This window comes from Carcharodon carcharias, chromosome 13, assembly GCF_017639515.1.
Source record: "Carcharodon carcharias isolate sCarCar2 chromosome 13, sCarCar2.pri, whole genome shotgun sequence".
In the NCBI taxonomy this organism is placed as follows: domain Eukaryota; kingdom Metazoa; phylum Chordata; class Chondrichthyes; order Lamniformes; family Lamnidae; genus Carcharodon; species Carcharodon carcharias.
The window spans coordinates 49,567,012-49,592,027 of record NC_054479.1 but is presented as its reverse complement, the minus strand read 5'-3'; the positions used below and the strand labels follow the sequence as shown (position 1 = coordinate 49,592,027).

General features: G+C 43.8%; 1 protein-coding gene across 1 annotated transcript in view; it reads left to right on the top strand.

The window, feature by feature from the left end:
* Nucleotides 1-7,347: 7,347 nt before the first annotated feature.
* LOC121286490 (synergin gamma-like) overlaps nt 7,348-25,016 on the top strand; it is a 47,035-nt gene continuing 29,366 nt past the window's right edge. The window contains exons 1-3 of the mRNA XM_041203626.1: nt 7,348-7,622; nt 10,099-10,155; nt 19,303-19,399. Of these exons, the coding sequence (XP_041059560.1) occupies nt 7,620-7,622; nt 10,099-10,155; nt 19,303-19,399 (157 nt within the window). The 5' untranslated portion in view covers nt 7,348-7,619. The remainder of the gene's footprint in view (nt 7,623-10,098; nt 10,156-19,302; nt 19,400-25,016) is intronic.

Here is a 25,016-nt window from a genome sequence, read left to right as displayed (position 1 = left end):
CAGTATTTATGCCAGTGGTTCCTTTCAGGGCTCCACAGGTGACCTCTGTGGGATATCATAAGCCTCCACCCACAAATGCTTCCATGAGGTCACTGACGCCATCTTTGCGAAGGGACACAACTTTGTGCATTTTGCCTGGGACAAGAAAGCCAGGATGCTAGAGCAATTGGATTTGCCCAGATCTCAGGTTGCAGGGTGCCATCGACTGCACTTACGTGGTGCTCAGATCTCTGTCACAACAAGTGGTCAACTATGTCAACCGCAAAAGCTTCCATTCACTGAATGTGCAGCTGGTGTGCGACCACCACAAACACATCCAGCAGGTCTGCGCACGGTTTCCAGGAAGTGTACATGACTCCTACATTCTCAGTCGGTTACAGATCCCTGACGTCTTCCAAGGTCCACAGAGGCTGCAGGGATGGCTCCTTGAGGAAAAGGGCTACCTGCAGAGGACCTGGCTGATGACACCCATGCGGCGGCCTCAGACTGCAGCAGAGAGAAGGTGTAATGAGGCTCATGCTGCAACTTGCATCTTGGTGAAGCAAACCATTGGAATGCTGAAAATAAGATTTTGGTGCCTGGACCGGTCTGGTGGAGCCCTGCAACATAGTCCACAGAGGGTGTCATGCATTGTCGTTGTCTGTTGTGCCCTTTACAACCTGGTGCTGCAATAGGGAGAGGAGCTGACTGAGGAGGAGATGGAGAAGCTGGAGGTCTCCTCGATGAGGAGGACATTGATCGGGATGAGGGTGAGGAGGTCCTATAAGGTGATGATGATGGTGATGAGACCATTGCACTGGCTAGACGAGGCAGGCGTGCTCGGGAGCTCCTCATAGTTGCTAGATTTGTAGAGGATGATGATGACATGCAGTGAGGAGACACCATAGATCCTCATATTGTATCTGTGAATGTTTGACTCCAGTCCGACTTATGGCAGCGCAAATACCTTCTGTGATAAGGCTCCTGTCACAGAGATGCAGCGTAGGCCCTAATAGTTGCTCAATTCCAGGAGGATGATGATGACCTGCAGTGGGATCACTACATAGATCTTCACATAGCCTCTGAGAATGTCTGACTCCTGTCTGGCTGAGGGCAGCTTGCTTGCGCTCTGTGATCAGGGTCATATGGTGGAGACGCAGCCGTGAAACTTTAAATGCACTTCATCCTTTGTCAGCCTTCAGCACCTGACCCCTTTAGGAGCACAGCATTAATGATGAGTTGGGGGCCAGCCCACCCTAAAGGTGCTGAGAGCACACAGAGAGAACGCAGTTATCAGTAATGTGTCCAGGAAGTGTGAGGTCAGACCATCACTTTGATCTGAAGGCTGCACAAAGCACAGGGAAGAGGCCCTGGACTGTGACACCTGCTTATCACGTGTATGAAACAAGGTTTCACATCTGAGTTACATGAGCAGTGCTCATCAGAACTAGGAGCCATAGGCAGGGAGACATTCTTGGGTGTTTATTTACATTAGTGAACATAATGTACAAGTGACTAACACCCGTGTCCAGGCTGTGCAACTACATCTTCTTGACTTTCCTAACCCTGCCATTATATCTTGGTGCTCACAAGACATCCACAGTGAAAGTGGAGGCAGCCTGCTGACTGCTACACCCTGCCTGTGGTGGGCTTCCTCTGGAGGGCTGAGATCTGGAGGGCCCAGGGTTGCTTTCGGGGTCCTGCTGTGTGGCAGTGGTGCCCTCCTCGGCCTGTGGAGCTGGAGTTGCTGGGGTCACAGGAAGAGGGGATTCAGAAGGGCCGGACACTCTTGGAGCCACCTGGGTGGATGGCGCCTGCTGATCCTCCTCCCTATGGGTGCCCAAGGGCCCCTGGCTGACTCCTTGAGGAGCAGGGGAAGCTGGGGTGAGATTGAGCTGACCTGCATCCCTCTCGTGTACGCACTCAACTATGGCGTCAGTAATGGAGTTCAGCCTGCGTAGCAGTGCAGAACTGATGTCCTGGACTAACGTCGCCACAGCGGTCACCATCCTACTAGTCATAAAGTCATTGGGTTGGCATGCTGATGCAATCACCTCATCCTGAAGGCAGACGGACTCCTCCACTGTGCCTTGCAATCTGAGGAGTGCAGCAGTCATCCCTTCCTGATGTTCACGAGCTTGCCTTTGCAGCTCCAGCACCTGAGGTATGACCTGGTCTAGAGGCTTATCATCTGACTTGTACTCAGCAAATTTATGGCTTCTGGCAGTGCTCTGAGTGCCGGAGACCTGGGACATCCCTGATGCTGTCTGCTGTGAATCAGAAAGTGCGATGTGCTCACCAGATTGTGATCCCAAGGTTATTCTAAAGCTAGGTCCCACTGAGGTGTGTGTCTCTGCACTGGTGGAGAGTGTGGGTGAGTGCTGTGACAGGACTTCAATGAAGGTGCCTTCGGATACCTATTCAGAGGTTTCTTTGGGGCTTGATTCGAGGCCCTGGAATCCGTGGACTCCGTCGGCTGTTTCCCAGATGTGCCTGCAGAAGCAAGGGGAGTTAATTAGTGATGGCAGTGGCCTGTGAAAGAGGACACATCACACAGCATGGTTGTCTGATGGATGTTGCACTGCTGGATCCTCACTTGGTTGAGCACCACTGACTTCACTGTCAGCACAGGAACAGTCCAGATCCTCGCCGGCTAGCTGGATGGCTCTGTTTTCAAAGACCGTGAGGACCTTGATTTCAGGCATTCCTCCACTAGTCTGTGACCTTTCCCTCTTGTTATGTGCCAGCTTGTCCTGCATGAATAGAGATGGAGAGAGTGTAAGTATGCCTAGCATGTATGGGTGGTGAGTGGTCCCATGAATGGGATGAGGACAATGAAGGTGTGTACATGAGAGTGAATGGTGATGTCCCCTGAACTGGCAGTGAGTGAGGGCCCTGTGGATGTGTGATGTGTTTGTGAGTGTGTGAGTTGAGAGTGATGAGAAGAGTGACTTACCCTGGCAGAACGGAGGAGATCATTCATCCTTTTTCGGCACTGGGTGGCTGTCCTCTTTTGTAGGACATTGGCGCTGACCACCGCTGCCACCGCCTCCCTTGCTGGATTGGTGATGGTTGCTGTCCATCCTGCGGCCAGAGCGGGGGTAGAGGACATCACAGTGGGCCTTCAAGGGATGCGTCATTAAGTCTTGGGACTGCAGTCTTCTTGCTTTTCGGACCATGTCTTCTGTGCAGCAGTCCTGGACTGGAAGCACTGAGAGGTGTGTACGCAGCTGCACTTTAAATATGGCACCTGGCCTGATGAAGCGGCAAGGTGATGGTGTGGCGGACGAATGAGAGCCCACCACGGAAATGGCACACTTCCCGGGAATGCATAATTAATGCGGTGGGATTGGGATAATATGACATGAGAAACCGCCATTGCAGCCGGTGGGTAAAACATCATTTTTCCCACTGGCTACTGCACTTAGTACAAATCTGGGATGATTCCACCCTCTATTTTTTTTGTCATTTGGGGTCTTCTGGCTCTGGTTGTCCTACCTTTCCCCCACAACTGTACCCAATCCACCTCCTCTTCAAAGGCAGCCCATTGTTTCATTACAGTTTTGCCTGCCAATTTTTTGATTCCAAAGAAATATCCAATTTCTTCCACTACCCTGCTCTTCCCCCGCCTCCTCTCCAGGCTTGCAATTTATTTTTCTTTTCAAGTATTTATCCAATTAACTTTTCAAAGTTATTATTTGTTGTGCTTCTACAACCCTTTGCATTCCAGATTAGAACAGCCCGCTACATTAAAAAGATTCCTGTCATCTCCCTGCTGGTTATTTCCATCAAATCAGCCTGAACCATTGCTAAGTAGAGACACCCACAATGAGAGAAAAGAAAGGAAGTCAAGTTTCAGGTCTGAAATTTTCAGTTCTGAGCCTTTTTTCAGAAGAATTGGGCTTAGGTTGACATGGTTGGAGGTTGTGCATGCTGGGAAAATAATGGAAGACTGCTTCAGGATTGTACCCCTACACATTCCCATCGCTGGGCAAATTCCCAGGTGGGTGCCAGAGAGTGGGAATGGAAGCCCACTGGCTTGTGGTGGGAATCCAACTGAGGCTGTTAAAGGGTTTATTAAGGGTGATTTTGCACGGCGATTAGAGTTTTATAGAGGGTGTACGAGTCCTATGAAGCTTCAATGACTCACCAGCTCAATTGAGGCAAGAGCACAATGGGAGGTGATTGTTGTCTCTAAATAACAGGCATTAAGTTGTGCAGTTTCCAAACGGGAAGGCTCAGGGTGGCCTTTGGAAGGAAGTGTATTTTAAAAGGATTGCTGTGTGGAGGCCATCCAGTTCTACTGAAAGGGTTTCTATATCTGTCCTCATTATGCATGCTTGGCTGAGACACTGGACTCATAAAAGGATTATCTCAATTGGGGACTCGGTTTTGACAACTGGAGAGAACTGTTGACTGCTTGATTGACATCTTTAAGTGGTTATAACACATCACTCTTCCTGTGATCTCTTCTGTCAAAGTCAATGTTTATTTGCACAGCATGAATAAGTGTGAAGTGTTTGAATCACAGAATAGTTATTGAATTATTAAATTATTAACTTATTAAATTGAAACCTCTGCTATTGATATTTTAATGGTCTATCTGATTGACACTTTTAAAGGGTTTTAAGAACAGCAGTTTTTCTTCAAAAGATTTGTGAATGAGTGTTTTTTCTGATCGGTTCCATACATGCCTTTGTTGCTATATGGCTCATTGGTTCTGTACATTGTGTATACTGGGTGAATGGGCATAGAAGGGCCATGAGTTTGCATTAGGTTGGCATGGAGAGTAGGAGGGGCCATGGGGGATGGGCAGGGGCATGTGTTGGCATGGAGGGAATCCAGGTGGCATGGGGGGTGGCTGGTGGGCTAAGGGTATTGTGTGAGGGGTGAGGGCTAGCGAGTCTAACTCTAACAGTCTTTAATACAACTGAAACACAGTCCCAAAGAACCAAGGCAGGTCTTCTAATGAGTCCACCTCAGCACTTGGCCCATGGTTGCCTACACACTAGTCCAACTGGTGGGCCCGACTTTATCCTACACCTGCCACAGTCCCCTTGCCCCTGTAGAGAATGGATATCAAGACATGTGGCATTCAGAGCCTTTCTACTGAGGTAGGTCTGGCAAAATTTCCTAATTTTTTTTATTCATTGATGGGATGTGGGCATTGCTGGCTAGGCCAGCATTTAATTTCCATCCCTAATTGCCCTTGAGAAGGTGGTGGTGAGCTGCCTTCTTGAACCTTGGAAGTCCATGTGGTGTAGGTACACCCACGGTGCTGTACAGCTTTCCACCTCAGTAGTGAAAATCCTGGCCTTGTTTTCGGGAAAGCAATTATGACTCTTTCATTCTGAGACAGTCACAGGTGCCTCAATGGTTCAATGTATCAGAAAGTCTTCACGGATAGCCCTGGGCAACAAGGTGAATCCACTGAGAACATGGCTACTCACACCAGTGCAGAAGCCAACACTAAGGCGGAAGAATTATACAATTATAGCCATCTAACTACAAGGCTGACCATTGAAGAGATAATTGCCCTCCTGAAAATGCACTTCAGAATTTTAACCCATGATGCAAGAGCCCTGGGCAAACTGGCACATCAGAGAGGAGTTGAACTGGTGCCAGATGATTCGCTTGAGCTTGCCACCTGCTCCAATGATCAGCATGAGGGGGGAAGCAGGACTGGGCTCAGTAGAAAATGATCATGCACAGGAGGTGCCAATGGTCACAGCTATTGACACACATGCCAGTGAAACACGCAACTCCTTCATCCACATAAGATTCAGCGGAGTATCCCTATGCTACCTCTGGACCAGAACTATTTGCCCCCCCTGTCGGTGCCTTGGTGGCTTGTGATGCCACGTCATGACAATGTCACAGGTCCCATGAGGAATACATCCCAAGTGCATTCATCCATCCTTGTCCAACATTAACTGGCATCCCTTTCATGGGTTCCAGCTCCATGTCACAACATCTGATCACAGTCCTATGAGGGAGTAAGAATCACACAAGACGTTGAATTAAGGCATAAAACACGTGTTGAGGTGAACAAATTAAACACACGGTGACATACATGAAATGAAGACAACCCCGTGAGACCCATTGTGCAACTGGGTGCATCTAAGTGTTCGATTTGATGTTTTTCTACAGTTTGCTGCCTTGTGGCTGGAGTTGATTTGGTGGAAGCTTCTGGTCTTGCTGCACCTGTGCATTCAATGTCTGTGGCAGATGAGATCAGGTTTGCAGAGACCTTGAGGGGCCTTCCTTCTGGATGCCACATTTGTGTCACGGTCAGAGAGGCCAAGAGGCTGCTTTCCACCTGCACCCACTGCAGGAGCAGACTGCCACCAGACAATGGGTCCAAGGCCTGTTTCTGCACCATAAATTCAATGTAATTCTATGGTTGTTAAAGAAAGCACATTATCTGACTGTCAGCAATACAATGTGAGATTTATTATAAAGGAATGTAAATATAGGAACGAATCTAGGGAGTAGACTCATCTCAGAGTTAACCCTGTCTCAGCTCATCTGCAGCTGAAACCTTATTCATGCCTTTGTTACCTTTAGACTTAACTATTCCAATGCACTCCTGGCTGGCCTCCCACATTCTTTGTAAAGTTGAGGTCATTCAGAACTCTGCAGCAAGTCCAGTTCCTCTTTATCACTGACCTACAGTGGCTTCCAATCAAACAACGTCTTGATCTTATTGTTCTCATCCCTGTTTTCAAATCCCTCCATGGCCTCACCCTTCCCTATACTATATCAATATAAGATGTTGTTGTTATAATTTGCTTGTGTTTCCTGTTTGTAGGTTGTGACCTTATTGGACAATCTTGTGATTATTAGAGGACATTAGAGAGTATTTTTTTTAATCAGGAGTCTGTTATTCTATACACGATACTATTTCTTGACAATCAATTGCTGATTCATTTACAAAAAAAATTGTTAACATGTTATGGTCCATGATGCTGTGATCATGCATTAAGCCTGTCAGCTTCTGCACTGTTGCATTTTTGGGAGAGCAACACACTGGCAAAAATTGGAAAACAGCACTCAACAGAATTTACAAAACATGCTTTCTTTTGTGTTACGTGGCCTAAATATGTGGCATAATAATAAACACTGCCCCTTTAACAGCTGGAGGCTTCACACAATGGAATGGAGTTAAAAGGCTTGAACTATAGCTGTGAAGGACATAAAGTATAATTCATTTTTCAAAAGATAGCTGAGTCTAATTTTGCCCAGGTTAATTTTAACTGGCAAATAAATCTCACATGTGTGCAGAAAGCTGTCCAACCAGTCCAAAATCATGTGATTTAGGAGAACAGGAAGTTCAAACCCAGAAATCCTTTATTTCAGGGCAAAGTGCACTGAACCTAACTTCCCTTTACCTCAAAGCTCCGAAAGATGCCTTTGAATATCTGAGTGCTGTAAGAGCAGTTTATGTGCTTGGATGCACTGTTAATTAAGTCTACACCTCTCTAAGGAGGAATCCAACACTCTCTGGACTGCCAGTTGTGATTTGTTTAAACTAATCTGCAGTTTGCTGCTGACTTAACCATTTACTAAATGGATGTAATGTATTTACTCCAAGGTAGTGAGTGACAGAAGGTAGACAGACGTGGAAGGACTTGACAGGCATGGTAAGAGGAATATATGTTATTGCAGTAGTATGCTGTACTGAATAAATGGGTGTAATGCATTGAGTAGGTTTTAATGTAATATGTTGTGTTTTGTTTAAATACATGAGTTGGTAGGGCAGTGCTCATATCTATGTGGTGTGTGTGAATATGCATATGTGAGTCACAATCAGGGTTGGTCTTGCTGTGTAATTCACATTATCATGCCAGAAAAAAGCAACTTGTTCTTCTGGTATATAATTAGCTATAATAGGGAACTAAGAACTGCTGCGGAGCACAAAGTGGAGTAACCAAGAATAGGTCTGTGGCAGCACTGCTTGCTGAGTCAGAAGTGGATTCAAGTCCCACTCCAGAAACCGGAGCATATAAATGCTGAGGCAGGGAGTGCTGTACTGTCAGAGTTGCAGCATTTCAGATTAACCCGTGTCTGCCCTCTCAGGTAGATGTAAAAGATCTCTTAGCATAAAAGCAGATTATTTGGTTATTTATCTCATTGCTGTTTATGGGATTTCACTACCTGCAAAATGGTTGCCACATTTTACAATAGTGGCTACAGTACTTCATTGGTTTCAAAAACTGCTATTTAAATGCAGTGAAGTACTTCCTTTACATCTTAACATTTGATCAGCCTGAGGTTTCTGTTTTCATGTTGAATATTGATGATTCTTTTGAATACTTCGCACTACAGTTTAAAAGATAGATTTTAAATTTGTTCAAATTTATACTACACTCTTGATTCAGAATTTTTCAGGGAATTTGAACTTCTTTTCATCATGCAACAAAATGAGGGCAATCAGTTGGAGTTTTTTTGTGGAATAATGTAAACATATGTCAGACATGTTTCTGACAGGGCCTCACTAAAGTGCATAAAAAGTATTTACTTTCATGTTGATTCTGACAAGTTTTAAAGCATAAGACACAGTAAAAGGAGGCAACTAAGACATTATTAAATGTAGAGGTACTTCTCTTTGAGCTGTGAGGGCAGCATGTCACTACTTGTTGGTCACAATTAGGCTGTTCATTATGGATTATGGACAGCCTGTACAACACTGAGGAATTTGCGAGTGGAACACCCAGAACATTCCTTCAGTTTTATAAACTAATGTGCAGAATGTTCTAGACATCTGCCTACATCAATGTGATACACCATGTTCTCATTATTTCAAGGCTGTTGAGCCCCACATCTTTGGAGTGTAGGAACAGAAGTAGGCTATTCAGGTCCTTTAGATCCTTATCTGTATCTTAAACCCATCTGCTCATCTTGTTCCTGTAACCCTTAATATCTGTTTCTGACAAAAATCTACCAATCTCAATTTTGAAATTTTCAATTGACTGACTCGAAAGCTTTTGGTGGAGGGGGGGTGGGGGAGGGGGAGTTCCAGAGTTCCAGACTTTCACTATCCTCTGTGTGAAGAAGTGTTTCCTGACATCACCCTTGAATGGCCTAGCTCTATTTTTAAGGTTACATCCCTTGGGTGGACTCCAACATACTGAAGGAAATAGATTACTGTAAATCCAAGATGTAAACCTTGAGGGAGACCCTGCTTGGGTCGGTCGCTTTCAGCAAAAAGTTAGTGATTGGCAATATGTAGTCTCTCAAAAACAGCGGGGACAGGATCTTCAATCTTCCAGGATCAAGAGCCAACAATTGGAGGTCAACCCTGGAGAAACTGCATGAACAGCTGTGTACGTTGTTTCTAAGCATGTTTGCTGATCAAAGTCATAGTAGGAGGTCAAGAGAACCTTTACAGAAATTACGGCAAGTGTACCTTCTTTACAACATCTTGCCTTAGAACCATTTTACAGCTGAAAGCACACTTTCTACAATTTTTAAGGTTATGCCCCCTTAATTCAGACTCCTCCCTCCTGCCCCCCACCAGAGCAAATATATTTCTATCTCTGCCTATCAGTTCTTTTAATCATTTTAGTCACTTCACTTAGATCGTCCCTTACTCTTCTTTACACAAGGAATACATGTCTAGTCTATGAAACCTGTCATCATAAGTTAAGATAGTGAATCTGTGCCTCCAAGGCTAATATATTGTACTAGAGGTGCAGTGCCCTAAACTGAACACATTTAGATAGGGTCTAACCGACCTTTAAGTACTGTAGCATAAATTCCATCATGTTGTATTCTAGCCCCCTTGATTTTATTCGAGACAAAGTGGTGAACGGCACTTCTTAGCAATTAGAGATGGCATAATGACATGTGTTATAGACTGCCCACAGAATGCAGAGAATTGCTTATTGTTTCAGACTGTTTTGTTTAAAAGAAAGGCGTGATCGAGAAACATGGCCTGAGTCAATTCCTAAAGTACAACTTTCTGGATGGAAAACGTTTTCAGCAACAATGTGTTTAATCATTTATGGACTCCTGTAGCAATTCTAACCTATAACTAGCATTACAGCACAAATTTAATTTTAATTCCCATCCATCATTAATCTAAAAATGTTTTTACTTCATTCTGTTTACGTACAGTGCATCATGGAAGCCAAAGTCAATAGTTTGCAGAAATGCCTCAACAGTATTTATAAGGTAAAATACAGAATCTATATTTTAATAGTTGCGTTGATTTTTACCATTTCTGATAATATTTCTCTTCTAATGCTGAGACCTAAGTATTTTATTTAGAGGATACATGATGGAGATGCCTGTCCCCGCTTGGAGGATAGAGCAATGGAATTTTATTCTTTGGTTGTGTGCTCAATACTCAAAGCTTTTTTGTGAATTGAATGATTGATGCTGACGTTAGGGGCAGGATTTCCCCTGTGGGCTTTAGGACTCCGCCCTGAGGCCTGCACTGTGTGGGGAACGGTCAGTTATCTGTGATGTTCCCTGAATTGGCCAATTTATGGCCAGAGGGTGGACTCACCATCTAATTAAGGATGTTGGGCAGGCTCTCGAAGCTGCCTTTCCTGGTAAGTGAGAGTGAGGGCGGTCCAAGATGGAGGCACCCTCTCTCCAACATTTTTAAAATTTAAATTAAATAAACAGCCTCAGCAACTGGATCACCATTGTTGGGTGGAGGATCCCCTCCACAGTATGGCCCGACACTACAGCTAAAGCTATGCAGGCAGGCAGGCGGGGTGGTGGGGGGGGGACCTCTAAGCCTGCAATAGATCCTGAGCTGCCACTGGGAGGCTGCTTCCAGGCAGCTGCTATGTTCTCCAATGCCTTCAGGAACCTGGAGGCCATCTGAAAATTTCCAGTCAGCCTCTGAGAACAGGCATTAATAGGCCCTTAACTAGTTGAATTGGCCCCTCTCCACTTGCAGGCGGATAGCCCTGGAGCCAGGGAACTGGCATGGCAGCTGGCTGTGAATATTTGTACCCACCTGCCTCCTAAGGGGTATAAAAATCCTCCCCCAGACTTCTAAAATAGAAAAGCGCTCCATTCTCTACAGCTAACATCTCCTTCCTTTAAAATTTTATTGATGCTTCACTTATACTAGAAATGCAACCTTTGGTGTAAATGCTATAATGTGTACTTCTTGACATTAGTAAGTTAACATAGTGCGGTCAAATCAAAAACGGGTGAGTGGAGTATAATAGAATTGTTAATGGACAAAGGGGCATTTCACGCAAGAAATAAATCAGTCGCCAATATTGCACAGTATAATTTTAACTTGTTTTGTTTTGTGTTTGTTTATACAAAACACAGGCAACTATAGTGCAAAAATACCCTTACAACTCATAATAAGCAAATAATTGTGGATTTGAGTGACTGGGCAGGGCAGTGAGTTCCAGCACTGCTTTTTTAGCCTCAGGACCTTACTCTGAACAGAGCCCTGACTTATGGGATGAAAGCCAGATATCTATTTTTATTGGTTAAAAAAATTTAGGCATAGTTACTATTTCATGTTCCTAAATGTAAAAAAAAAGTTCCTTACTTGCTTTAAGTAAATTGTGCAAGCTGATGTTTAGGCAGTCTCATCCCAGTTGCTTATGGATGTGGGTAAAAAATCCTAAAATCAATAAAGGGTTGCGCTAAATTGTCAGTCTCAGAGAGAAAACCAAATGGATAGCAGTGTGGGACTTTTCTTTCTTTTTAACCAGTAGGATAATCCTAGCTGGGGAAGCTTCAGGAATTTTGCCAATGTGCTATGCTAGTTAGATAACTAGTTTTCGTCAGTTAATCCCCAGTGGCACTCCTACCAAACTTGGAGTTGCTAAAGGCTGGCTCTTTGCAAGAATGCCTAAACGTTCACGAATTCAATAAGTGTAATGTGAATGTGCAGTTTATGTTTCTGAAATATAATGATTAATTGCCAAGCATCAGTTAAGCAGCTAACCAAAAAAAAAAAATTAATGTGAAGTGTAATGATGCCTATTGTGTTGTTTCTGAAGTAGAGGCTTTGAGGGCATTGATTGATTTAAAAGGAGAAAGATAGAGTATGAGAGTAAACTTGCAAGGAACATAAAAGCAGACTGTAAAAGCTTATATAAATATGTAAAAATAAAATGATTAGTGAAACAAGTTTAGGTCCCTTACAGTCTGAAACAGGAGAATTTATAATAGAAAACAAACAAATGGCAGAGCAAGTAAACTACTTTAGTTCTGTCTTCATGGAGGAAGACACAAATAACTTCCCAGAAATACTAGGGGGAGGATTTTTCCCTCGTCGGGCCGGCTTGGTGGGGGTGGGTGGGAGCAGTTGGGAAGCCGACTGCCAGCCACGATCGGGGCAGGACCACTATTTCCCACTGGCGGGCCAATTAAGGCCAGCCCAGCGTGAAATGCATGCTGCAGCGCTGCCTGTGTGGGGGGGTGGGGTGAGGAGGGTGAGCGCGAACTTTGTGCATGTGTGTGCTGGAAAAGCTCCCTGAGGCACAGGGTTGCCTCAGAGAGATGAACAGTTTAAAACATCAAAAATAAAGATTTTAAAAATGTTATAAATGTCACATGAGCAGGGACGTGTTGTAAATGAAATTTTAAAATGTTTATTTTATTTTTATTTGCTGATGGAAACCTCATCCTACTGTGGATGAGGTTTCCTAAAAAATGCAAAGGCCGCTTGGCCTTTCCACTCGCCCGCCAACTGTAACGTTGGATAGACATTGAAAAATTTATTTCAATTACCTTTTTAATGGCCTTAATAGGCCTTTTAATTGTCAGCGGGTGCGCTGCCAACTCTGGTGCATGCCCGCCGACCAAAATATCGTGTGATGACATTGGGGCACTCGCCTGATATCATTGTGCGTCACTTAATGCTCAGTCGAGTCAGGCACGTGCCCGCCCGACGAGCTAAAAATTCTGGCCTAGGGAACCAAGGGTCTAGTGAGAATGTGGAATTGAGGGAAATTAGTACTATTAAAATGATAATACTGGAGAAATTAATGGGACTGAAAGCTGATAAATCCCCATGTCCCAATAATGTACATCTCAGGGTACTAAAGGAGGCGGCCTTTGGAAATAGTGGATGCGTTGGCTGTCATCTTCCAAAATTCCTTAGATTCTGCAACATTCCCAGCAGATTGGAGGGTGGCAAATATAACCCCACTATTTATTTAAGAATGGAGAGAGGGAGAAGACAATGAATTACACACTGGTTAGCCTAACCTCAGTAGTAGGAAAAATATAGGAATGGACTGAGAATTGGTTAGCACACAGGAACAGAGTTGGAATAAATGGATCTTTTTCGGAGTGGCAGGCGGTGACTATTGGATTACTGCAGGGATCAGTGATTGGACCCCAGCTGATCACAATATATATCAATGATTTTGATGAGGGAATGAAATGTAATAATTCCAAGTTTGCTGATGACACAAAACTTGATGGGGATGTGAGCGCTGAGGAGAATGTTAAGAGGCTTCACGGTGATTTGGACAGGTTGAGTGAGCGGGCAAATACTTGGCAGATGCAGTATATCGTTGTTATGACCAATGCAGTTGATAAAGCGGAGTTATTTAAAAATCCCAGAGGGAAACTTTAAACAACTGTCATAATCAATAATTTTAAGTGTTATGTTTGAGATACATCTCTAAACTCAGGAATCAGACCACTAGTTCTCGAGGTTTTACATTAAACTAAATGAAACATTTTATTAATCACACAGGTTAAAGTATGTATACATGGCTACAAATTACTACTATCATAACTTTCAACAAATTCCCAAACTAATTTCCATTAAGGCAACAACAACCCATAGACTTAACCAAAACACCAGGCAAAGCATTTTCACCTTATGAATTTAAAATGAGGTTCTTTTCACTGTGGAGTCAGTTGGACCAGTTGGAGGCTTACAGCTGCCTTTTGATCTTACATTGCCTCTGCCCGCACACCTGAAAACTACTGAAGTTATACCTACCAGCCATTGAATGTTAATTCTCATTGTATCAACAACCTCTTTGAACTTCACCTTTTTCCAATGAAACCCCTTTCATAATACCAATTTTATTAGTAATATAAACATATGGCTTGGTATCTGCTAGATAGGCATCAAGTTTTCACCCCATTTCTTGAATGCTCTATTCAAAAAATGCAAATGCACGCTTTCTCTCTGTTTACATCTCAAACTAGTACAGCAAAGCACCCAGACTGGCTGGCTTTAGTCCAGTTAAGACACACCCACAGACTAAATCTCTGTTTCAAAAGCAAAATATTTTCCAAAATATTATATACATTAATAGCTTCATGACAATCATGGATAAGCATGAAGTTATCTACTTTGGTAGGAAAAACAGAATTGCAGAGTATTATTTAAATGGTGATAGAATGGGAAATGTTGATGTACAAAGGAACCTGAATGTCCTTGTACACCAATCACTGAAAGCAAGCATGAAGGTGCAGCAAGCAGTTAAGAAGGCAAATGGTATGTTGGCCTTCATTGCAAGAGGACTTGAGTACAGGAGCAAGGATGTCTTACTGCAACTGCACAGGACCTTGGTGAGACCATTCTGGGGTATTGTGTGCAATTTTGGTCTCCTTACTTAAGAAAAGATATACTTGCCATCGAGGGAGTGCATGAAGGTTCACCAGACTGATTCCTGGGATGGCAGGATTGTCATATGAGGACAGATTGGGCTGACTGGGCCTGTATTCACTGAAGTTTAGAAGAATGAGAGGAGATCTCATTGAAACTTATAAAATTCTGGCAGGGATAGACAGACTGGATGCAGGGAAGATATTTCCTCTTGCTGGGGGGTCTAGAACAAGGAATCACAGTCTCAAGATATGGGGTAGCCCATTTGGGACTGAGATGAGGAGAAATTTCTTCACTCAGAGGATGGTGAACCTATGTAATTTTCTACCACAGAAGGCTGTGGAGACCAAGTCACTGAATATATTTAAGAAGGAAATAGATAGATTTCTGGACTCTAAAGGCATCAAGGGGTATGGGAAGAGAGCAGGAGTATGGCATTGAGATAAAGCATCAGCCATGATCTTATTGAATGGCACAGCAGGCTCGAAGGGCCGAATGACCTACTCCTGCTCCAATTTTCTATGTTTCTATGTAATAGCAGTTGATACAAAGAGCATTTAAAAAAAAATATATATATATATATTTAAAAAGATAATAAAATTGTGATATCAGTGGAAGTCTTTCCTTACTGTCTGGACTTAATATTAAGCATTTCAGATATAACCTTATTTCTTCTTTAAAGAAATATTTTTTCAAAGAAACTTTTTTTAAAGATTGTACATGATCAGCAACAGGCATTCTGCACCTGTGCTGCAGCTGGCACACAACATTATAACAGGGATAAACTCTATGCCTTGGACAGTATCCACCATAACCATTTATCGATCCCAATGGTAACAATTACAGGCATGGAAAATGCAGGTGTCCGCATTGGCTCACCCAACAGATACTGTCAACGTTGTTATGATTCCCCTAGAAATCGTTAACTTTTAAAAAGGAATTTGGAACCCCAGTGACCGACTCAAAGGACCACACAAGAATTCACATTTTAAGACTTCTACCATAACACACCAAAAGCTACATCAACTAAACATTAGTTAGTGTGCAACTCGTACACTAAACTACAGAAAAGATATCCCTCCTAACTTCCTAATATCACCAAAAAACCCATGCCTAGTTTATACATTACACTGCCCCCTGCAGTCCAAAGTTACACCTCATTTCCAACAGGTTTGTTTCCCCAAATTTCACTGAGTAGTAAGGTCCAGCGTTGTCAAAAGTCATTCCCCTTAGTCTTCTGAGACCCCTGAACTGACTTCCAGCAGCAAGGCCCAGTCCAGTGTTTCCTTCTTCCAGCCCCGTCAGGGCGAGTCTTCCAATGTCCATCCCTACAGGTTCTTTCTCTTTGAGCAGAGAACAAGCTCCCATCTGCATTCTGCCTGATAGCCAACAGCCTTTTTCCCCTGCTGTCCACAGCAGCTGCTGTTTTCTTTTCTCTCACCATCTTTCTGTGCCCTAGATTTCTGAGTTGGTATATTTGAGAGTCTGTAACTCTACACAATGCCAAGCCAGCTGCTTCCCTTTTGTGTTCAGGTGTTAAATCTGGCACTTGGGTTTCAATAGGACTTGACCTAGGCCCCAAGTCCCCAAGGCAACCAGGTCAGATTGGTTTATCACCGGGCATAACTTGTAGGAGGTTACGTGCTCCATTTTACCTTAAATTAAAAATGACAGTTTAAAACATAACCACCTTATAAAACATACATTCATAATAATGTGCTGGTGCAATAACAAGAAAAGACCAGTGTTCAGAAATCAGAGAGGTCTCCTCTCACACTAGGTTTTTGCTGCCCCCAGTCCCCAACCCCATACAGAGTTAATATAAAAGTGAATTTTCACTGCCTTAACAAGCCTCAAACAATCCTGCTGTACTTGTGGTAATTCTATTTCCCATTCCAGCTGATTTTCTGACTTCTCTGAGACCATTTGCCAGTCAGTGTTAGTCAAAGAATGCACCTCACTGGTGGTGTGCATTGCTCCCTACAAAAGATATGGCTGACATGTGGGACATATATCAATCCCACTTAGTGTGGTTTGGCCTTTTTCTGCAGGAATAACGAAAGGTTTGGGTTCAGTTTTGACAGATTCACTTGATGAACCTGACTTGTTCCCCTCAGAGAACTGTGCTTTCCTCCAACTCTGGCCTCTTGTGCATCTCACAATTTCTTTTTCACATTGGCAGACATGCAGTCATGTAAGTCTTAAGCTCTGAAAGTCATCCCTCATACCTCTTCGTCTCTCTCTTTCTTAAAAACACTACTTAAAGTTTTCCTTCTAGACCAAATAAACACAGAAAATAATGGAAATACTCAGCAGGTCAGACAGCATCTGTGGAGAGAGAAATAGAGTTAATAGCCAGGATTTCCACCAAGTCAGGTTGACTCAGGAACCCTTTAAAAATGGCAGGCAGGTCCTGATTCCAGGATTCCCGACCCCATTCTCAGGCTGTACAATTTTCGGGAGTGCCTTTTAAAGGGCATGGGCTGGTTCCTGTCAAAAGCCCGCATCCGGCACTCCATGCCTGGCCAGCTCCGTTGCAGAGGTAGGCACCTCCTTCTCCCCAATTTTGATGGAGTTGGGCCAGATTTTTAAACAGTCATGGTTCACTTAGAGGAGTCGTGAATCCTAGTCTGCATGAGTGGACCTTTTGAAAGATATGTTCAAAAGGTCCCCCTCATATCCCCTATGCCAAATTATGCCCTGCCTCATATTATTTGCTCGACTGAGAGCTCAGACAGCTCCTATTATGCCAGAACTGTTGCTTCCCATAGGAAGCATTGTTTGATTGATAGCTCAGGCTCTCTGGTCGCTGCAGTCAATTTCACAATACCCATATACACAGGTAGTTTCAAGGGTCTGTGGCTTTTTATTCTTCAAAATGCCTGGGTGATTGACACTTTTATTAGCTTGCACTTCAGACTTTTTAATAGGAGAAACTTCTCAATGAATTTCTTTATTTCAAGGGGTTTTTTTTTACACATACCACTTAACATTAAAGGGTTCATTGGTTCTAGAAAGTGTACAATGAGTCAGTGGGCATGGAAGTGTCATAGATTGGCATAGGGGGCATGAGGTGCCAAAGGGGATAGGTAGAGGGACATGAGCGGCATGTGAGGGTACTGGATGGAAGGGCAGAGCTTGGCATTGGGGCATGAGGGGATATAGGGGTTGGGTGGAAGGGCAGAGCTTGGCATGGGGGCATAAAGATACTTGGGGTTGATGGAGGAGCATAGGACGCATGAGGGACCATAGGGGGTTGGTAGAGAGGCATCAGGGGCAATGGTAGGGGATCAGTGGGGAGTGTTTGGAGGATGAGAGAGTATAAGGGCTAGGTGGCCTTTGTGTTTTTATTTTAGCTGGAACAAAGTTCCATGGCACCAAGGCAGGCGTCTTAAACAGCCCACCTCTGAACTTGGCAGCCCCTCTGGCCATCTGAACACCACTACCTGGTACTCCAGCCCATACCCATCCCCCCCAGCAATGAACATCCTGCCTTTGCGGATGCTTTCTCTCCATGCAGGTGAGCTGAGCCTGGAATTTTCCTGACTGCTCCTGCCTGCTTTGGGCACTGGAAAATCCAGACCAGTGTCTCAGGTCTATGACCTTTCATCATAACAGTTCTTGCTCTTGTCTTCTTGACCAAGTGTTTGGTCAACCATCCTAATGTCTCCTTGCATGGCGTAGAGTCAATTTGTGTCTGACTATGCACCTGTAAAGTGGCTTGGCATGTTTTACTGTGTTAAAGATGCTATATAAATGGAAGTTTTTGTTGTTCTTGTTGACGTAGGGGAGAATTTTCTCCCCATCTGGGGGTTTGGGCGGGAGCAGGCGCAGGCGAGCGCGCAGCCGATCGTTGCCTGCTGGGTGCCTCCATTTTGTGTGGGCGGGTCAATTAAGGCCCACCCAGTGTGACACGCGCCCGGAAGCACTGAGCGCTCCCTGTGCGGATGGCGGGGGCGTTGCCTGAGGCACAGAGCTGCCTCCAGGAGATTAGTTTAAGTTCAAAAAAATTTAATAAAGGACAAAAAAATTTAAGACATGTCCCCTCATGTGAAACTGTAAAATTGCTCATTTTACAAAAATTCATTTTTTGCAGGTTTTTTTTATAAAAGCTTATACACATGATTAGAACATTCAATTTCTGAAACTGTCACATGAGCTGGGACATATCTATTAATTTTATTAAAAATTTTTGCAAGACTTTTAAAACATTCATGAAACCTCATCCTGCCCATAGGCTCTTCGTCTGCCCGCCAACCTTAAGGTTGGACGGGCAGCTCAGTTAATTGTTTCAATTGATAGTTAACTGGCCTTAATAGGCCGTTGACAGTTCGGTGGGTGCGCAGTCAATTCTGATGCGTGCCCACTGAACTGAAAATCTGAATGACGCACAGTGACGTCGAGACGCCTGCTCCCACTCGCCGAGTGGAAAATTCTGCCCCTAGTGATCCAGTCACTAATGCAAAAAGATAATCAACATGACTACCTGCCCCTAATCACTGCCTTCAAGCCTAATTCATCCCCAGAATCTTAGAACAAACAAACTCCTATATCTGTAAGACTCCTAGCGCAGGCTAGTCCATACCAAGAAGCTTGAATGTCTCAATATGCATCAGTGCAATCAAATTGTTCAATGGCTTCATAAAGAACGGATGTAAACTCTTAAACTCAATATAAACTATAAACTCAATTTTAAAAAAAAACTAAAAATACATTGAAAACTATATACATACATTCACCTCGGTTGTGGTCCTTTCCAGGTTATTAGAACTGCAAATGATACCATGTGTGCCATCAGCAAGCCATCAGTATGCAGTGAAGTTCTGCTGTCTCCACAAGGAATCGCTTACATCTCAGGTGAGGGACACTTCACCACTAGGCTATACTGACAGCTCAGATAACGAGTGGATTTAAGAGAATATTGGCATTCCAGAGAAGCTCCATCATCCAATAAATTTCTACAAACAGAGAGCGTAACCCATTTCCAATATCTACTTCCTAATACTGGTTTCATTTACGCCAGAAACAACAATAACCTTGCATGTCTCCATGTTTGTCTCAGCTCATCTGCTACTGAAATTCTCATCCACACCTTTGCTATCTCCACACTCGACTATTCCACTGCTCCCCTGGCTGGCCTCCCATCTTCCACCCTCTATAAACTTGAACTTATCCTAAACTTTATTCCCCATTTCCTAACTCGCACCAAGTCCCTTTCACCAATAATGCCTTTGCTCCATAACCTACTGGCTTCAGGCTTGACAACATCATGATTTTTAAAAAATTCTCATCCTTGTTTTCAAATCCCTCCATGTCCTCGCCCTTTCCCATCTGTGTAACTTCCTCCAACCCCACAAACCTTTGCGATCTCTGCATTCCCCCAATTCTGGACTCTGCACCCCCATTTTTAATTGTTGCACCATTGGTGGCCATACCTGGGAGCTAGGATTTAAAATTCTTTCTTTAAACCTCTCCACCTCTCTCTCTCTTCCCTAAAAGTGCTCCTTAAAAACTACCTCCTTGTCCAAATATTTGGCTGCCTCCCCTAATATCTCATTTGGCTATGTGTCAAAGTTGTTTGGTAATGCACATGTGAAGTGCCTTAGGGCATTTTATTATGCTAAATGTGCAATATAACTGCAAGTTGTTCTTATTCCAAAACTGATATTCGCATAAAAAAATGACTGCCTCTCTCCTGTTGCTATATAAATTCAGTGATCGGGGAAGAGACAGCAATCCTTTTCTGCTGCTGGAATGGCTCAGCAGATTTAGGACAACAATAGAATTTTCCTATGGATCTTAGTCACTCAGGAAGGTACGGCAGCTGGGATATTATGGTTAGCGAGAACTGGTCTACTTGGCTCTACATGACAGTACTAGCAGGCATTCTACTCAGTGGGATTTTTACAGCCCTTGTAATTAATGGCTGTAGATGGGAAGATCACAGTATTTATAATTATGCTGCCAGCAATGCCAATTAGGGCCTAAATTTCACATAGATCAGTTAGTCTGAGAGAGGATTTTAGGAAGATAATCAGGATACAGAACAGGACAGAGAAAGTAATGGAGAAAAAGCAGAGGTAGAGGAAGCAGGTTAGGGGTTATAAAGTGAAAGTTTAGGACAAATAACCAGGAACTATTTCTTTCATCAACAGGACCTTGGATTAAATTAGGAAGCAGCTGGATGCTATAAAAGGAAAATGATAAGCTACTGAAAGAATGTAGCCAAATAGGCTGTAGGGACCTCTTCATCTGAACCTAATCTTTCAAATTTACCAAACTCTGAATGGGTTAAAGATTGATTTTGAGAAAAAGAACATCTGCTTTAATGTGAAACTTTTATTTAAGACGTTGAGTTTGTACAAGTTTACAAGTTTGCTGACAAGGGTGGTGCTATTGTTGTCTGGCACATTGACCTCTGCCTCGCAGAGGCTGAGCATCAACTCGCAGATACTTCCTCCTACCTCCCCCTGGACCATGACACCACCACTGAACATCAAGCCATTGTTTCCAGGACTGTTACTGACCTCATCTCTTGTGGAGATCTTCTTTCCACAGCTTCCAACCTCATAGTCTCCCAACCTTGGACAGCCCGCTTCTACCTCCTACTCAAAATCCACAAACAGGACTGTCCTGGCAGTCAACCTGTTCCTGCCCCACGGAACTTATTTCTAGCTATCGTGACTCCATTTTCTCTCCCCTTGTCCAGTCCCTTCCCACCTACATCCATGATTCCTCTGACACACTACATCATATCAACAATTTCCAGCTCCCTAGCCCCAACCACCTCCTCTTCACCATGGACGCCCACTCCCTCTACACTTCCATCCCCCACCGAGATGGTCTGATGGCTCTCCGCTTCTTCCTCGAACAGAGGTCCGAACAATCCCCATCCACCACTACCCTCCTCCGTCTGGCTGAACTTGTTCTCTCACTGAACAATTTCTCCTTAAACTCCTCTCTCTTCCTCCAAATAAAAGGTGTGGCTATGGGTACCCGCATGGGCCCCAGTTATGCCTGTCCCTTTTTGGGGTATGTGGAACATTCCTTGTTCCAGTCCTACTCCGGCCCCCTCCCACAACTCTTTCTCCGGTACATTGATGATTGCTTCGGTGCTGCTTCATGCTCTCATCTGGACTTGGAAAAATTATTAATTTTGCATCCAATTTCCACCCCTCCATCATTTTGACATGGTCCATCTCTGACACTTTCCATCCCTTCCTTGACCTCTCTGCCTCAATTTCTGGTGATGGACTGTCCACCAATATTCATTACAAGCCTATTGACTCCCACAGCTACCTCGACTACAGCTCCTCACACCACGCTTCCTGTAAGGACTCCATCTCATTCTCTCAGTTCCTTCGCCTCCGTCGCATCTGTTCTGATGATGCCACTTTCAAAAGCAGTTCCTCTGACATGTCTTCCTTCTTCCTTAACCGAGTTTTTCCACCCACGGTGGTTGACAGGGCCCTCAACCGTGTCCGGCCCATCTTCCGCGCATCTGCCCTCACACCTTCCTCTCCCTCCGAGAAACATGATAGGGTCCTCCTTGTCCTCACTTATCACCCCACCAGCCTCCGCATTGAAAGGATCATCCTCCGCCATTTCCGCCAACTCCAGCATGATGCCACCACCAAACATATCTTCCCTTCAGCCCCTCCGACGGCATTCCATATAGATCATTCCCTCCGGGAAACCCTGGTCCATTCCTCCATCACCCCTTACACCTCAACCCCCTCCCACGGCACCTTCCCATACAACCACAGAAGGTGCAACACCTGCCCCTTCACTTCCCCTCTCCTCACTGTCCAAGGGCCCAAACACTCCTTTCAAGTGAAGCAGCATTCCACTTGCATTTCCCTCAATTTAGTCTATTGCATTCGTTGCTCCCAACCCAATGCGGTTTCCTCTACTTTGGAGAGACCAAACGCAGACTGGGTGACAGCTTTGCAGAACACCTTCGGTCTGTCTGCAAGCATGATGCACACCTCCCTGTCACTTGCCATTTGAACACTCCACCCTGCTCTCATGCCCATATGTCCGTCCTTGGCTTGCCACATTGTTCCAGTGAAGCTCAACGCAAACTGGAGGAACAGCACCTCATCTTCCGACTAAGCACTTTATAGCCTTCCGAACTGAATATTGAGTTCAACAATTTTAGATCATGAACTCTCTCCTCCATCCCCGCCCCCTTTCCAATCCCCCTTTTTTCCAATAATTTATATAGATTTTTCTTTTCCCACCTATTTCCATTATTTTTAAATGTATTTCCATCCATTGTTTTATCTCTACCTTTTAGCTTATTTTGATCCCTTCCCCCCACCCCACCCCCACTAGGGCTATCTGTACCTTGCTCGTCCTGCTTTCTACCCTTAATGTCACCTATTTTCACATTCCTTAGATAATAACGCCACCTTCAACACCTCTTTGTCCTTTTGTCTATGACATCTTTTAGTTATCTCCACCTATCACTGGCCCTCTATCCAGCTCTACCAGTCCCACACCCCCTTAAACCAGCTTATATTTCACCTCTTTTCTATTTTTCCTTAGTTCTGTTGAAGAGTCATACGGACTCAAAACGTGTTCCTCTCCGCAGATTCTGTCAGACCTGCTGAGTTTTTCCAGGTATTTTTGTTTTTGTTTTGGATTTCCAGCATCCGCAGTTTTTTGCTTTTATCTTAAGTTTGTACATTCTGAAGAAGCAGGGGCTACCACCATTGACAGTTGTAACTTTAAGACAACACCTACTCTGTGACTTGTACAGGGTTGTGGCTGTGGCTTATTGGCTTGAGATTCTGTTTACTTTCTTCAGTTCCATGACTAACTCTCCCATCCTGTTTTCCATTGAGCAATTCTTTGAAACAAAAAAAAGTTCCATTGCCTCCTTTTACATAAACAAACCCAGGTTGTCATGGAGACTGCATCAACACTAGTACTCAATGCAATATGGAGATGGTAGGAATAGCAGCATACAGTGGACAATGGAGAATGAATCAAAAGGGTCTCATTAGTATGAATGGTAAGTTGGTCAGTGAAAGTGAAGACCCAGTTTTGCAAGGTCACTCTTTTCGTGCTATAATGATTCTACTTTCAGAACATTTCCCATATATTTCTTAAACTCTTCTTTTTGAACAACTTTTGTCTTTAGATTATCATCTCCCCCTTCACCTCCTCCTCTGTCTTAGTGTTATTAAAGCACCCTCAGAACTATTCTTGAGCACCTCCTGGTGGCTGGCTGAGTGCTATTGATAGAGGCCTGAGAGCATGTCCTCTACAAACCCTTCCTTGTCTGGAAATGGTGCAGTAATTTGTGAGCAGAGGGTAAAGACCCAAAATAAAAGAAGATAGCTTCAAACTAGGAGGGCAAAAATAAAATAATTTAGATTTTGCAGGGAATGGTATTTTATAGACAAATAGAGTTAGTAAATATATAATTTCAGCATCCGTGCTCCTAAAATATTAATGAACTAAGGTTTGTAATTTAAACTGACTTTCGGATAGTTGGGTAAAATAATAATCAGAAGTCCAACATGAAGGCAAATTAGTTGCCCCTGTTATTTCTCATAGGGTGAGTTCCAATTTGAAGCTGGTACAGTGGAGTTGATACAATCATGCTTTTGGTAGGAGAGAGACCGTGAGGCAAGACAAGCAAGTGGTGCCTTTTGACTGATATAATGTTAACTTTCTCTTGTGGTGCTTAACTGTCCTGTTATTGTTTGACAGCAGAAGAATTATAGACTTATATACTTGTCCAAGTTTAGGTCAGCCTTTTTCTCTAATCATTATGGTAGAAATGTTGAGCTCCTTAACTGCTGAGCTAGTCAAGCCAGTGAATGGTTGAGTAATATGGCTCCGATTTGATTCCCAGCCTACATTGAGTTAGATGATCCCACTATTGAAGAAAGAGAACAATTAGCACCAGAGCTGCTGAAGTAGGGAGGAGAAACCTGGCCAGGCATTATGCTACTGTATGCTAACCAGAAGCATATGTCTCGAAGCTGGCAGTGAACATGCTCAAGCTTGGCTGAGAAGCATCCATGGTCACATAGTTTGCCAACACATGCTGTCTATGAAGGATGACCACTAGAGCGTAGTCTAGACGGCATCCCTGGAAATGCAGCATAACGAGGGAAAGGGATAAGATTATCAGGAAAAATGCTGGGGAGAGAAAACATATTGCGATTAACTTTACATCCAACTCCTCAAATAATGCTGGTGAAATATTTTCAACTGTGCTCAAAATATATTTTAATCCAAGGAAACAAGTGAAGACTTTGGGGTTTGGGGTTTTACTGCAGACATTTTCTTTAGTAACGCTTCTTCAATTACTTCTCAATATTAACCACAGTGAGCTTTATCCTGCCCAGTAACTAGATCATTGTGTCAAACCCAGGGATTGAACAAAAACTCCTCAGCTTATTGATTATATACTTGCCCTCAAGACATCTCCATTGATTCTGGAAGATGGTAGAAT